Raw genomic sequence first — 17,139 nt, 5'->3', positions numbered from 1 at the left:
AATAGTATTTTATAAGCATTTTTATATTTCTTTATACTAAAAAATCATGATTTTTTTTTTAATGGTAGTGTTAGATATTCCATTGTACTATGTGAACTGGACAAATGACTTTTTTCTAATTTTGACCTTACAATGCTGCAATGGATTCTTTCTGTATAAACCTTTGACTGTAACGGATTGTGATTTTTTTTGTTAGGATGAGTTCATATATGTGGCTCTGCTGGATCAAAAGCTGTACACTGTCAGGTGGCTGTCCCCAAATATACTCCTATAGTGTATGAGAATATTGGTTTCATCATACTGTTGTTAGCCAAGACTTTTATAATTTTAAAATATTTGCCAATTTGATAAATAGTTTTACATTGCAATCACTGATTACTTGTAACAATTTTTCCTTATATTTATTGGCCCTTTGTCTATGACAAAATTTCAACTTCCTTTGAACTGTTTTACAACTGTTTGATATTTCCACACTTGGTCAACATCTATTTGATGTTACAGGTTTCAAATTTCTTAGGAAGCAGTTCCATCATTGAAGTTATGAAGTAAATAGTTTCCTAAGTATTTGAGAGCAAAATAGCAAATATCAGTTCCTACAGTAAAAGGTTCTGACATCTTATGAAAAAAATCAGATATTCCAATGATTTCTAAAAGATGTTGATTCACAGATATATCTGTTAGTCCTCAAAATAAAAGCAGAAGTTACAAGTTACAAGCATAGTGGTAGCGTTATTTAAACAATTAATATTTTCTTGGGAATTCACATATATTTTTAATTAATTCTAAAAGGGTCTAGTCCACTCCTGACACAGGAGTAGTGTATCAATATTCATATTCTTCTAAGATTTAAATAAATAAAATGTTTGCATTAAATGATTTTAGATATAGTTGAAATGTAAGACCTTCCAGAATATGAATTATGTCTACCCCTGCATCTTTTTTTTTTCATTTTAACAGTTTTTAATGAAAGTTGTATACGAGATTACTTCATTCCTGCATCTTCTCAATTGTTTCTTCCTTATATTAGCCCTTTTCCTTTCCTACTTGGTGAGATTTGGCTTTACGTTCGAGGATCTTTTTGCGGTCTTTGTCCAGTTTTAGTCTGGTGATAACCACCTTGCTGGGGTGAATGCCCACATGGACAGTTGTGCCATTAGCCTTCTCCCGCTGCACTCGTTCAATGTAGATGACATACTTCTTCTTGTAAACCTGGACTACTTTGCCAATTTGCTGCCCTTTGTAGTGCCCTCGTACAACCTGAACTTCATCGTCCTTCCGGATGGGCATGGATCGGACATTGTACTTCTGTCTCAGCTCTTTAGAAAGAGGAGAAGACATAATCTTCCTGCGAATGTGGGAAGGCGCATTGAAATGCCTTTTCCGGTTCTTGCTTCGGTCAGAAGTCACCAAGGGATTGAACTTCATTTCGGCCGCTAGTGTTTCAGCGATGGCCACAAAAGGGCTACCCCTGCATCTTTATCTCTAGTTCTGTTTCCGTATAATTCCAGAGCCTTTGATTTTTGATCACACTATTTTGTCACTTTCAAGCTGTATGAACTCTGTTTCCACATCTATGTGGTAGTCGTGGTAATTCATATCTCTGAGAGTTGTCCGTGAGGCAGACTCTGCATGGCAAGGACCTACATAACACACAGATGTAGCAGGTCTCCCAAAAATGTTGTAGCTGTACCTCCCCTAATGGTCTTCAGAAAGGCCAAACGGGATTATGAGAGAAAAAGAAGACTGGGAAGTAGGCGTAACTTCTACCTGATTATGAATGATCTAGTCTTAAGAAATCAATGACCTGATTTTAAGAGTTTAAATAATTAAAAATTGAATGTTATTTTAACACTTCATAAAATTATAGGCTGATGTGCAGGTATGATTGACATATGACATTAATAAGGTATTGTTAACTTTAGTCACCGTGCTGTACCGTAGATCCTGGAATTTATTCCTCTTGTAACTGAAAGCTTATACCCTCTGACCAACATCTCCCCATACCCCTACTCCTCAGCCCCTGGCAACCACCACTGTACTTTCTGTTTCTAAGAGCTCAGTATTTTCAGATTCCACAAATAAGTGAGATCATACTGTATTACAAGTGACTTATTATTATTCCACTAAAGATAGGTTCTTTATAAGGACCCGTCCTTCTTCCATCATCTGTCTCCTTAGTATAATGGATAGGACATTTTGTGATTGCTGCTTGATTCTAAATATTGCAGTTTGGTAGCATGTTTGAAGGCTTTAAAAAATGAAAACTGGGGAATTCCCTGGAGATCCAGTGGTTAGGACTCCGTGCTGAGGGCCCAGGTTCAGTCCCTGGTCAGGAAACTAAGATCCCACAAGCCGCGCAGTGCAGCAAAAAAAAAAAAAAAAAAGTCTGCCAATATTTGATCTGAGCCTAGTCTCTTGTAGTGTTTATGGAAGGATACGCTCATCATTGTCTATCGTTGGCTCCCCTACAGCTCTGTTGCTATTGAGTAAAATTCTACTGCCCTGAAAAAGCTTTTCCAGGTTCCCAGTGAACACAAGATCTCTCTTTGGCACTAGCTTGATATTACCTCTTGGGTCTTAAACTTGATTGTGTTGCCTTTGTACCACCTCACAGGACCTACTCAATTCATCACTTATTTCTGACAGTTATATTCAAAACAACAAGGTACAAAATTTGTAACAAAAATAGATTTTTCTATGCGTCAAAATTCTATAGCACATCTGTCAAAGGTTTGCTATATACTGAAAATCACAGCCTTGATATCCAGCATTGGCACATAACAGCTGTTCAAAAGCATTTGATGAAATGAATTAAGATAGAGTATCAGTTGCTAGGCAGGGCATTGATAATAGAACTTCCCCTGCAATTTCATTGTTAAACTTCAATTCCAGATCTGTTCCCACTCTTCTTTCATTATGACTGAATAACTTTTCCCTTAGCATAACTTCGGCAAGAGGTGACCTGTCAATTACTTGTAGAAAGTTACTTAGAAATGAATATTCTATTTATTGTGTCACCTCTACTTTAAAAGGCTACAGGCCCATGTTTCTTGCAACTAATCTCAGAATTCTTTAACTTTAGTGTGTGCACCATTTTTTTTTAACCTTCATCTTTTATATATAACAACTGAACTTAATACTAGGTATGAAGTAATAAATTTTCATTTTCAGATTTCATTAGTATAAACGCAGGTGAAGTAAGTTTTCTGATATCTAGGATACTTAGAAATTAATCAGAAGAAATTATTTTGAGGATTTCAGACAGCTTTCTATTCTCCTTTTGGATCTCCCTTTTCTTTGTAAATGTTTACCTTTGTGAGTTGCTAAAAAGAATAATTTTCAAGTTGTATACCTGTTTTAATGGTATTTAAGTTCACACTGCAGTGACTCTTTCTTGGAAAGTTAACATGGAATATAGTTTGTGACTTTTTTCCATGTCTTAACATTTTATTTTGAGGGTATTTGTTTATTAGAACCTAATGGAAATAAATTCTGATTGTACCCCATCAACCTGAAATGTGACAATGGTCAGAGATCATAGATGAACTTCATTTTATTCAGTACTATTTATAAAACAGTGTTTAACACTGGGGAATAAAATAAGTGATCTCTTTGTTATTTTGGTATGGTGACATCATCCTACACAAAACACAATTTCAAATCGTATGCACTTTATACATGCACAGATGTAGTTGCTAATACAAACCAAAAGAGAGAGAGAGAGAAAGAGCGCGAGCTAGATGGTGGCTAGGGCATATAATAATTAGCATTTGCAGTAACAACATCTGTTGCTGGCAATATTGGCAGCATTGGAGGAGAAAGCAATCATTTAAAATTAGCTAATGCTCAGTTTAAGTGCCATGCAATGTAGTGACATTTTCAATATTTTTACTAGTTTTCTATTTTCTCATTTCAGTAAATATGTGTTTTTGAGTTTGTATGAATACCTTGTATTATATTTAAAGTAGTCTTCAGGCCTTCTCTCCAAATTGATCTGGTGCTAAAGCTTGTATATCCAGTGGGTCAAACTAGTGTCGATCCAAATTGTCATAAACATGCGTTATCCAGCATCCTTGAATTGGATCTTTGTGTGTGTGATGCTACTCGATTTAGATCCCCTCCCAGTTAGAAATCCCCCCCGCAAACCTGCAACACACAATTTCCCCCAAATCTTATTCTCTTACCTTGATACTTCATCCTTCAGTTCCTATTTGAGGTTTAAGTGTCAATATAAACTTTAAAAATTTAGTGGAGCTTATTAAGTCAATCAGATTAATTTGACAGGTATCCCATTGACTCCCGACCTGTGAATTTTGACTGGTAGAGGGATGTGTTGCCCACCAAGCCTCAGGTGAGCCCCTTAAGGAGGCAGAAAGTGAGGGGCTTCTGCTGCACCACGTGGTGTCCTTGATCTCCTTGTACAGTCTTTGCTGAATACTTGTTTGCTGGTTTGGGAGTATGGCAAAGTGAAAAAAGAAAAGTAATCTATGCTCTCTTTAAAGGTGAAACTCATCAGTGAATCAACATTTGAATCATATACTAAGATACAAAACAAATTTGGAGTCTTCGTAATTGCTTACGAGCATCAGTGAAGAACCAGAAGTTATGTTTCTGGAAATATTTTGATGAACTGAAGTGTTTCCCATGCATTGATATATCTTGTTAGGCCTGTGTTTAACAAACTGGCTATCTGTTAAACCCTATTCTGGAAGATATTAAAATATCTACTGTGAACGTGATTTCTGTGGTCCAATTAGTTTGGAAAATTCTGCAAATTATGTCTTCCTTTGGTGCCACGCAATGCACATTATATATTCAAGGCAATGAAAAAAAGTCCTGTAGTAAAGAAACATATTTTATTTTGTTCATCTCAGGGTTTTTCAAACATTTTTTCCCCCCTTGAGCCAGTTCTTATCATGGAAACCAGTTTAGGAAATACTGTTTCAGTCATTCCAAAGTTTCACTGCCATTCATGTTTGTTGAAGGTTGCAGAAAGGGCTTCTAGGTAAAGGCCGGTTGTCTGACTTATAACAGGCTTTTTGGCTGTTTGTGATTCTGATAACATTTTCATGGCTGGATTGGCTCCTAGATTTTATCCGTACACTTAGAGATGGATACTCAATATCAAAATTCACAAGAAGCAGCTGAATAAACCACAATGAATTTATTAATTTGTATTGGAGGATGTCTTTTCCAAGGACTGGTGCGCCCATGAACCTATATAAATGTAACGTAGAAGGTCAGAGCCAAACTGGAAGAATTATTGGTAAGATTTAGATGAGGATAAAGGCTGATGAAATATCTTTCCCTGTAGGATGACCTTGTCTGGTCTTGCTTTGGACTTTCCCAGATTTAGCACTGAAGTCCGTTTGCCCGATATACCTGTCAGTCCCTGACAAACCAGGATGATTTGTAGCACAAAACACGTTTGCAGTGGCTTCTTGTTTTCGCCACAGTTCATTTTTCTCTTCTTTCACAAGTTGTGATGGTTAATTTTATGTGTCAACTTGGCTAGGCCGTAGTACCCGGATATTTGGTCAAACATTATTCTAGATGTTTCTATGAAGTATTCTTTTTAAAATGAGATTACCATTTAACAGTAGACTTTTAGTAAAGCAGATTACCTTCCATAATGTGGGTGGGCCTCATTTAATCAGTTGAAGGCCAGCAGACTGCCTTCAGACTTGAACAGCAACACTTCCCTGGGCTCCAGCCGGATGGCTTACCCTGTGGATTTTTGACTTACTAAGCCTCTCAATCATCTCTCTCTCTCGATGTGTGTATGTATATATATTTCTGTTTTTTCTGGAGAACCTTGTTGAGGATTTGTTACATTACCAGATTTTGTTCTTCTGCTCTGTGCTTTTCTATGTTGGCCACCATTTTTTTCCTGAGACATTTGTTTTCTTAGACATATTAGTAAACTTGATTAAGCTACCCTCACTTCCACCAGACCCAAGGACAGGAACTCACTTTCTTCTTATTACGGTACCAATTTAATTAATTTTACTTTGAGGGCAGTTTTCCTGGGAACAATCTCTTTTGTCACAAATGTGTACCAGTTTTTTAATACTGAAAGTCCACAACAGTGAAAGTAACCAGATTTTGCCTACAGAGAAGGATTTGTGATGTTTAATTGTTATCCATCATGTTGCTCAATAATGTTGTTATAGACTCTAGCTTTAGGAGACATCCCACAAGGTCAGGGTCTCACTAAGAAGGAAGACAGTAACTTTTAAAGTTTTATTTTGTTTTTTTAAAACAATGTTCAGGGAGAATGATTCTGCAGCTCTGTTTGACATCCTGTCCTGGTGTTTAATCAGTTTTACTCTCAAATATTTTCTTTGTCAGAATCCAAGCCATCTTGTAACTGAACTCATTATTTTTTTTTGCTTAAAGATCTCTTTTTCTTTTGTAACTAATAAGCCCAAATATCCAAGCTATTTCAGTTCCGAAGGACATGAAGCTGAAAAGGGCAATTACATTGCATGCGGAAGACAACAAAGATAGCAGTGGTCTGCTGGAATTCCAAACCTTATTCAATCCCAATGAGATTCAGGTCAGCAAAGATTTAAGTAAATTCCTGCACTCTTTAAAAAAAAAAATGAAGTGCAGAATTATGGGATAGTAGAAACTCATTCATTGTTGGTCATTTCAGTTGAAGAGAGTCCATAGAACACAGTGTAATACAGAAGTTTTGAGAAAATATTTAACTTTTTCTATTTTGGCTTTATTGAGGGAAAGTGAAGACGGTGCTGCCTTTTCAGTGGAGCCTCATCCTTTTCTCTTCCCTCCCCACATCCAAGGAGAGGAATATTACTGTGTTTCTAAAGCTCAAAATTTGGGTTTCCTCACCCTCTAGGAAAGACAGGTCGGTAGACAGACAGACATATACACATTTTTTGAGGGAGAGAAGAAATTGAGAATGATGTTGTTACTAGGGTGGCCCTTGACATGACTCTCTTTTGTGTTTCATAACAACACTGCAGGGCAATTAGGCTGGATTATTTGTAGGAAAAGAAAATAAAAATGGTTTTGAAAAGTTAATATTAGTAAACAGCCCTAATCTATTAAGGTGTCCCTGGGTTGATCCACATGAGGGTGGCAGATGCATTTTTTCTTTCACTTGTTTATTCATCCATTCCCCGACTCATTCGCAAACCATCGATCAGGTACCTGCTACGGGCAGGCAACGTTTTGTGTCTGGGGATACGGCAATGGACAAATTCAACCTGCCCTCCTGGTCCTCACGTTCTAGTGGGGGAGTTAGGGCTGTGATGGGCAGGGGAGCTCCATTCATGAGTCCTGGGAGGACAGATCTTTCATACTTGCGTAGTTCACCATTAGTTCATTCTGGTTAACCTCAGCTATGTTTGCAAAAAGAGCAACAACTGCTTTGGGAGCTATCTTTGCCCTCCATATGGGCTAGAGCCACATCAGTTTCCCATATACTATGAATATTGAAGAAAGGATGTAGGTTTGAAGAGAATTTTCACCAAAGTATCATTGGAACTTTACCAAAAAAATTCATAAGATGAGAGCTCCTTTAAAATTGTGAGGGCAGTCTTGAATGTTTAGAAATGGCATTTTCGTAGTCAAAATAGTACCAAGATTGACTTCCTTCTGCTTTATATACTATCCTTTTCCCTAGTGGACAGTAAATGGATTGAAAGGTCTCTATGGAAAGCATAGAGAGTAAATTTAAGCTAAAAAAAAATAACAGAGTAACACCACCATTAGTGACACTTTTGAAAGGTTTAAAGAATAAATGAGGATAACATATATTTTCCACAGTTAAGTCCATAGCTATGTTTTTTCACCTACATGTTGTATATGTTGATATGATAGTGAGTTTGAGTTTGTGGATTACTTATGAGCTTTGGGGTCCTTGATGGAGCATAAGAGGCAGAAAACTGAGAAAGGAACTTTAAAAAATTGTGCTAAGATTTAATTATATTTTGTAAAATATAAAATATATATACATACATACATATTAAAATGTATGCCTATACATACATTTTTTTTTTTTAAATACTGTTTTCTTTATTCTGACCACTGCTATTAAAAGCATCTGTCAGACTGTTACTAGCTTCTCCTGCCTTTCCCTCACCTCGTTACTGTAGGAAGGAATGGATTCTCTTATTAGGAACCATAGCCTTTTTCTTTTTTTCCGAATTTTCAATAACTTCTTAGCACTGGAAGTGCTCTCGGCAATCTGGTTTGTCCATCATTAATTTTTTAATGGAATAGAATATATATAATAGATTATGCAGTACAATGCTGGTGTTTAATACTTTCTGCCTGCTTCCAAAACGTGCTGTTTTCAAATGTATCCAGTGAGATTCTTGGTGGTAAACAAAAACATAAATTCAAATGTTACCTTAAAACAAAATCAGTAAAGCACAGAGGAAAGATTCAGCAGATTCTAGGAAGAGCAGCTGAAGGAGAAAAATGAGTGAAAAAATACAAATTGCGTAAGAAACATTATATTATTTTCTCAGATCTATAATATGAATTCTGTGTGTGTTGCATATTCTGGAAGCAAAATGAACGAATGACTGAATAAAAGAGCCTGGTTGTCAGCTTCCTTTGACCTGTGGTGCTTCCATTACCAGCAGCAGGTTAGTTAGTTAGTTACATTTAACTTGTCAAAGAAGTAGTTGAATGTTGTGCACAGTGGTGTGAAATGTGAGGAAGGATAAATTCCTTTCATACTTTGAGCTATGGAGTCTGTATAAGGTTAGAAATATAACCTCTTCCTAAATTGTTTCCTTCCCAGTGAAGAATTTGCATGATAATTACAAGAGTTTAGAAGCAATTCTGATATTAAACAAAAATAACTTCTATCTTTCAATGTATGAGTCTTTAAGAAACCCTAAGTATTCCAAAGGCGTTCCAAATTAGAGCACTTCATTTCCTTTATCAAAAGCTTCACCTTGGGTAGTATACATAGGAGGTGCCTCTTTCCTGGTGTTCATTTACAAGGTGTTAAAATATTGATAGAGAATTTAAGATCAGAAAAAAAAAGTACTAAGTTGTTTAAAATATTGTTACAAATCGATCGTAGTGTTTTAGTGTATGAAAAACTTATGATTGTTCAGAAATACTTTTATTGACACAATGTCCCAAACTGGTATATCTATAGTTTCAGGGCGGAATCAGTATGTATATCATATAAAATTGCACACTTCTCAACGGCTCACTTCCACAAGTCGTTTCCTTTATTATTTGTCTGTTATTCAGTTTCTGAAATGTATGGACCTAATCTTTTAATTCTGAGCCTTCATAAGTATTATTCTTTCTGACTATGTAGAGTATTCTCTTTAGGAGTCTCCTATCAAATTCCTTCCGGTGTTGAATCAGATATTACTTCTGGAAAGCCCATCCGACTGCTTCCCCCTTCAGACACCTGGCCTAGGAGTTTCTCTGTACTCATGTGGTACCCTTTCCCACCTTGTTATCTTCATCCTGATTAGTTTCTGAATTTTTTAGCTCAAAATAAAACCCTGTAAATAATGCTCAATTGCTCATTTTTCACCTGTCTCATGCTCCATCCCTATTTGGTCCACATCAGGGAGCACATTTGTCTGTCTCCAAAGCATATTCTCAATCAGACCATTTCTCTCCGTCTTCGCAGTTAATCAATCAAAGCCACGCCATTTTAACTGGACAAAGGTAGTGGCCATCTAAGTGTTCTTTTTGCTTCTGTCATACTCTCCTGCAGTAAAATAAGCAGCCCCAGTGATCTTTTAGCAACATAAATCAAGTCATGTCAGGTCTCTGCTTAAAACACTAAAGGCTTCCCATCACACTTAAGAGTAAAATTCACACCCTTTAACCTGCCCTACGAGGTCCTGCATGATCAGGCTTCCATTTGTCTTTCTGGCCTTATTATTTAAAAAAAAAAAAAAATCACTCCTGTCCCCCTGGCCAACCCAATACACTTGAGCCACACTGACCTCTTTTCTTGCACACCAAACTCATTCCTACCACAAGACCTTTGCACCACTGTTCCCTTATCCTGAAACAGTTTTCATGGATTCCCCGTGTGGTAATTCCTCATTAGTAGCAGCATTTGGCCCTAAGGATATACACCATTTAATCCTGTGTTTCATTCAGTTATTCTGAACTAGATAAATAGTGGACCCTACAGCATATCAAGGTGAAATCTTGAACCATTTAAGAAATTACTGACTCTGAACTATCACTTAAATAATTCTCACAGTTAACTAGAATTAGCCTTGTTACTTAAGAACCACTTAATAAAGCGAGGCTTGTGGTTGGAATTTGAAGAGAATTTATTAGTTATCTTCAAATAATAAAAATGACTCACACAGATGAGAGGAAGTAGCTGTTAGCAGATCTCTTTGGATTAAGCCACAAGCCATAATCATTTGCAGCAGCAAGCCTTGTGATACTGATCACAATTGTGAATCAGTTATATTTGTTTTTATTCAGTCATGGATCAGTGGTTGCTTTGGAACTTTGCATTTTCTCTAACAGATTTTTCTTTGATAGACTTTTTATTTTTGGATTTGAAAAATTGAGGTGAATTTCACATAACATAAAATTGACCAAAGTGAACATCTTTGATAGACTTTATTTTTTATTTTTTTAATAAATTTATTTATTTTATTTATTTATTTTTGGCTGCGTTGGGTCTTTGTTGCTGTACGCGGGGTTTCTCTAGTTGCGGTGAGCGGGGGCTACTCTTCGTTGCAGTGTGCGGGCTTCTCATTGCGGTGGCTTCTCTTGTTGCGGAGCGTGGGCTCTAGGCGCGTGGGCTTCAGTAGTTGTGGCTCCCTGGCTTAGTTGCTCCACGGCATGTGGGATCTTCCCGGACCAGGGCTCGAACCCGTGTCCCCTGCATTGGCAGGCGGATTCTTAACCACTGCGCCACCAGGGAAGCCCTCTTTGATAGACTTTAAACACTGCTTTTCATCTATATTACTACAGTTACTTAGTATTTTCTAAAAAGACCCAGAATGTTTTTCCAGTGTTTGAAAAGAATTCTTTTGTCTCCCCAAATCATATACCCGCTGGCTCATTGGATGGTCTCTCTGAAATCTATGCCAGTTCTGCTCTTGTGAATTGCGAGCCTGCATTTCTTGTGCCAGGTTCTGCTCCAGGCGCAGGTGGGCTGCAACACAGCCAACCTGCCATGGCACTCTACCACCTGGTGAAGAAATCTGTCAGGAGTATGAGAGGACTGTTTGTGACTTTTATTGACTATTCCTTTGCCTTTGAATCTGTGAGCAGAAATCCACTATTGAATAAAGCACCATGAATTCAGTTCAGACCCTGCATCATTGATTTTCAAGCAGAACTAGTGTCATAATATTGTTATGCTGTTGGTTACATTCAGGGTCAATAGAAATGATCTCTTGAGAAATCAGAGGCCAGTTTTCATTGCTATTAGACCAGAGTGTGTTCTCGTCTTCCATCTGTCCACACATTTTAAGTTCTTAATGATTTAATACCAGTTTTGGATGAGTTAGATTCACTACAACCTTACTCTGGTGAATAGAAAGAGAAGCATTGTCTAGAATGCAGATAACGTGTTTAGTAACAGGAACTAAGAATATTTTAAATCACCCATTGATTCAGCTATCTAATCCTTGCCATCAGCTCATTATTCTAAAACCATCATTGTGTTCTCATTTGATATTCCCTGAATTTAAAATAGTATGATTGGAAGTCTGAAAAAGCAAGTTGCATCAATTTGGTACCCAGGCTTGTATTTGGCAACTAATTCCTTCTAACAGCATCAGGAGAGCACATGTTTTAAAGCTAGACCTGCTGAAGTTATGTTTATGAAGCCTAAGGCTGTGAGTGTTGAGTTAAATTTGCTTTGAACATACTCCAGTTTAAAGTCATTGTGACCATTCTCTGTGGATGAACTGTAGGAATTTGATTGCCCTTGGGTTTGCATTAGAGTGATCTTAGCCCCCTGCATTTCTTCAGGTCATCTTAGGAGAGTTGAGTTGGACTTCTCTTTAGAAATGTGTTCTTTTTATTTGGCTCCTTATAAATGTCCATCAGCCCTGCTCTACATGGCCAGATTGTTGAAGCATAATCACTTTGTATTTAATAAGCTACATAGATAGAGTTACTATTCTACTGGGAAGTATACTTGCAGGGAGCATAATCTCAAATTTATTGCCACCCACTCAGTATCATTCAGCACTTGCCTGAGAATTTAGGAAGGATTACCTGAAATATGCAGTCCAGTCATTTCTCCAGATCATCAGAATCTATCCCCAGATTTAGCAGGCCTTTCGGAAGTCCCTTACGTTGTATTGTGTTGGTTCTCTAAAAGCTTGCTTTGATTAAATTGCACCTTGGTGTTTTAAAAAGAGAATACATGTGAGTGTTAATGCACTTACATTGTAATTCAGAAGATGGATTTTTTTGCAAACTAAATTAAAAGGTATAGCGACCATTCAGAGAAGTCATCTGTCACTATTTGAAAGTTATAATTAGGATAATAATTTTAATGTCACTGTCATATGTTGGAAAAGAAAAGTGTTGGGGCATAAATTTGAGCTTTTCCCCCCTCCTCTGTAATGTCACAGTACTTCAAAATTTGAAAATATATTTGGCTGAATATTTTTTCAGTTTTTAAATTATACTTATTTTTTAATTCTTGATACTGCTGGGCACAATGTCTTCTTGAATATGATATTCCTTAATAAATATTTCTTCAATTTATATGAATACTCTGCCACAGCCAATCTTCTATTTGAAATTTGAATTTATAGCCCAGTATAAATTAGGTAAGTACAAAATAGGAAGTTGGTAACTTCATTTTATTTACAGACTAAAAAACGTTAGAGTTGATTTTCAAAATCTATTTGCTTCAAATAATTTTAGTACTCAGTAGTTAACCATGAAATTTAAAAAAATGAAGTCCATTTCAATTTTATTTATCTGTCCAGCTATTCATTCGTTTGACAAATATTTATTTGTGCTTACTATGTACCTGGCACTATGAAAACCTTTGCTCACTTCTTTTTCTTTGTCATAATTAATTTTTGGAGATTAAAATACTTCATGGTTACATGCTTTATTAGTTAGAGCTATGCATGATGCTGTGTCACCAAACACAATAATAACAGCCAGAAAAAGTCAGGATGCACCAAATATGTTTTATTTATACTCAGAGATTTAATATGACATATTTAGATGTAATGTTTAATAAGTTTCATGTTCCATCAGAATTTGTATTTTTTCAAGAAGAACTATTTGTAAGAGGAGAATTAAATAGACCACGTGCAATTCTTGATGAAATTAAACTAGTCTTTTAAACCGGAAACATTTCATTGTGACACTTGGCAAATAGCCCATTATATTAGATATAATTGCTTTGTGATCATAGTAAGTTTAAAATCATAAATGACCCCTCAAAGTTTTAGTAGCATATTATGAATTTGCGATCTATGTGACTAAATGAGCACAGCAAATTCATATCAAATTAGTCAGTACATGTTTTATTATTGTGCCAGTAGACTAGTTGGCTTTTAAGTTATTATTAATTTTTTCAATCAGTAAGTAGAAGTATGACCACAATTTCATATTCATTAGTCAAGCACAACTGCTTTTTAAGCCATTAGGAATATTTGGCACTTAAGCAGTGCTTTCTAATTTAAATGATGCTGTTATCATTTGAGAACTCTACCTATCAATTTGGCCAGTCTAGAAATGCAACCCATTATGGGATGAAGTAGAGTAATTAGCTAATGAAGCAGAATACAGCTCTACAACCTCTTAAACCCGAATATGAAAGAAGTCCAGTTGACTCTTAAAACCTTTCGGTGTCTGCATGGAAAAAGGTGTTAATGTGCCTTGTGAAATTTTTCAAGAAGTACGCGATGGGGAATACATTTGTTGTTCTACATGATTTATTTCTGGAGAGTTCCTTTAATCTGTGTGAAGTTGCCCTGGAATTTGGTTGAGTTTGTCAGTGTACCAAAAACGTAAAGTATTCTACCTCTGTGACTTGTAGCACATAATAAGGAGAAGACAAAGTTAGACTGACTCCATAGGAAAGAAGAGAATTTATGTGACCTCTTAATATCTCTCCCAATTCTGAGCGTGTGATTTTTGTGAATTAATGTTTATATTACAATTGAGTTAGTAATAAGGAAGCATTTTAAAACCGTGTGGGTGGTTAAAGCCTAGACGACCCAGAAAGGGCACTTGGTGTCTTAAAAAGAAAAAAAAAAAGGTCTTTAACCCTGGAATAGCTCACCACGTGTATTGTTTAAGTGTGGACTTCTCTTGAGCCAATGCCCCAAGCCAGATATCCTGTATGCACATAAGAATGCGTCTTGTCTGTCTGTCTCCCTTTCTTTCTCCTTTTTGCTGAGAAGGCAAAAGGAATGTAATATATTGTATTCCTTTTGTATCATTAGTTTACTTTGCTTACCGTCTGCTTCTATTGAGCCTGTCTTATTTGGGGTTAGCTTGTGAATTTAATGAGATCATAACACATTGTGATGGCCATGACTGCAGAATGGAAAATGTCACTACTACGTGCCAGTTCATTTAAATCATTTTTAGGTACCCACCTGTGCTGCTAAACTCTCCATTTGAATTTTATCGGCTAATATGTTTTTGGTCCAATTTTGGTTCCTTTAACTCTTATACGTAGGTAAATTAATCTGGGTGTCTGTGCTGTTGCCCTTTTAACTTCTGTTCTGGTTCTAATAAAGGTACCATCTGCTTAATTGGTAGACATATAGCCTTTTCTTATTTTAAAAATCGACTTGAAAAAGCATAGTTTGTAAAGGGCAAGAAGAACCATGACACTTTGAAATGTAATATTTGGGAGATATTCAATTTCTGCTGTTGATCTGCTGAATTGTCATGAATGAGAAATAGCATCCAAAACAATACTTTCCTATTTTTTTTTTACTACTTTTTTTCATCCATTGTGCATCCTTGTTTCTGTATTTCATGAAAATCTGCCTTCTCGAGTAGAGGCTTGGTGAGCTGGGGACAGACAGCTCTGGGAATTTCCCTGTCTGTCTCACACAGACGCTGTACTCTTCTTTTAATCCTACTGCCCTGTTGGTGACATTACCATGAGAATGAAGAGGGAATAAGGGATTCACAGAGGGTGAAATGGAAGTTTTGTGGTCTGAAACAATGAGAGGAAAGAAGGGAGAGGAGAGGAGTGGAAAAGGATTCTAACTAGAGGCAGGAGGTGAGTCTGAGGTCTGGGATCGCCCTTCTTTTTGTACAGAGTATATTAAATGAGACAGGCCTGACGAGATGCTTGTATAGTGAGGGCTGCCCTGGTGCAGTATAATTAGGGTTGATGTTTCAGTGCATGGGTTAGAGCATGGCTCTAAGGCCATCCTGAAGTCATACTGTGTGGCTTTGAGCAAATTAGTTAACCTCTCTGGGCCTCAGTATCTTCATCTGTAAAATGGGGATAGTAATAGTAGTGCTTACCTCTTAGGGTTGTTGTGAGGATTAAATGAGATATTATAGACAAAGTGCATAGAAAATGCTTAGTTAATTGTAATAGTCTTATTTAATAATTATTATTAGTAGGAGTGGGAATAGCAATCTGAGTTCCATTTTAGAGAGAAATCGTTTTTTTATTGCTAATGTGGATAGACCATACTGTACATCAAATTTTTCATGGGTCTTCAAAGGAATCATGCGTTTTTCTGATTTTGTGCCTCTCCTTTTGTCTGCAATGCCTTCTTTCTAGAAACATTTACTGATCCTTCAGGGCTCATCTTAGATGCCATCTTCTCAGGGAATTCTCTCTGAATGCCTTCAGGGAGAATTAGTTTATCTCCTCCCAGGGGCTCCCATGGTGCCTACAAATTTAATATCTTTAATATGGCACTTATTATAATGAGGCTATCTTCTTACATTTGTATATTCCCTTCTTACTGGCAAATGCAGAGTCTTATAATTTTAATAATCAACATGTACAGTCTGTGTATATGAAACAGGTGGGTGTCACTGATACTTGATTAGGAAAGGTATAAGATTCTTCTAGTGTTCACAGGTAACACTTCATACCTGTGTGAAGTTCTCTTCATACCTGAGACACTGCCATACCTTTTACCCTGCATATGAGATCCCATTTTGAGAGTGTAATAAGCATCTGCTTCATTTCCCAGGAAATGCTCAAGGGAACTGGTAAGTTGATCTGGATGGTTACGGAAAAGAAATGTTCATTTTGTTTCTTCCTCCTCCTTTTCTCCTTTTCCATCTTCTTTTCTTTTTCCTCCTTTTTCTTCTTCCTTCTTTACCCCTACTTCTTTTTATGGGTACAGTTAATTTATTTAAAGCTCCTGTTTATTTTTGCTCATCCATTTAGAGATTTACTTAGTCTTGGTATAAATAGATTTTCATCATATTTATGAAGTATTTTATCACATTTTCATGAAATTTTATTTAATAACCAGTTGAATATTTTCTGTGTATAAACTATTTATATAAACACAGTATCCACCCCCAATCTGTTAATTGTTTTATCTTACAACAGGTGGTGTTCTATAATTAAGAAAAAAATAGTACAATTATGACACCAAATTTAAGAACAATAGCCATATACAAATTTGTGGGATCAGCTGATAAGAGATATATACTGGTTTATTATTCTTAAATGGATTAATAATATGTGTTTTGTTCTGATATCTTTACAGGTATTTTAGAAATCATCTGTATTATAATGCTGTATCATCTAATCCAAGGGGAAATAAAGCATGAACATTTATAGGATTTTATTTATAAATGCATCTTTTAGATTTGTTTCCTCACAAAGAGGAAATTTCACTCTAGAAAACAGGAAAGGATTGTAGAAACTCCCATCTGCTTTGGAAAGTGACTTTTCTTCTCATATTGGGCGAATGATTGTTGCAAATGATATCTATTTCATTCTGAATCACTTCTGTTTAAAAATTAGAGAAGACTAATTACTATAAGGGTGAGATTATTAGCAACTTCATAAATACTAGTATAAAGACAGTACTGGTGAGTTATGTTTGGAACACAAAGTAAGAGTTGTCCCTTGGTATCCATGGGGGCTTGGTTTCAAATCTGCCCTCCCCCACACCCCCTCCCAGGATACCAAAATCTGAAGATGCTCAAGTCCCATATAAAATGGCCTAG

The 17,139-nt window shown here is 36.3% G+C and overlaps 2 protein-coding genes across 12 annotated transcripts in view; one reads left to right on the top strand and one right to left on the bottom strand.

Moving 5' to 3' along the window:
- UTRN (utrophin) overlaps positions 1-17,139 on the top strand; it is a 504,261-nt gene that overhangs the window by 283,849 nt on the left and 203,273 nt on the right. The gene's annotated exons all lie outside the window — the stretch shown is intronic.
- LOC118904888 (60S ribosomal protein L26-like) lies at positions 991-1,443 on the bottom strand. Its single transcript, XM_036870979.1, has one exon. It carries the CDS (start codon positions 1,423-1,425, stop codon positions 1,024-1,026), a length of 402 nt encoding a protein of 133 aa, XP_036726874.1. The 5' UTR covers positions 1,426-1,443; the 3' UTR covers positions 991-1,023.

This window comes from Balaenoptera musculus, chromosome 12 (assembly GCF_009873245.2).
Source record: "Balaenoptera musculus isolate JJ_BM4_2016_0621 chromosome 12, mBalMus1.pri.v3, whole genome shotgun sequence".
Taxonomy (NCBI): domain Eukaryota; kingdom Metazoa; phylum Chordata; class Mammalia; order Artiodactyla; family Balaenopteridae; genus Balaenoptera; species Balaenoptera musculus.
The sequence above is the reverse complement of the archived record's forward strand: the minus strand, read 5'-3'. Positions and strand labels throughout refer to the sequence as shown.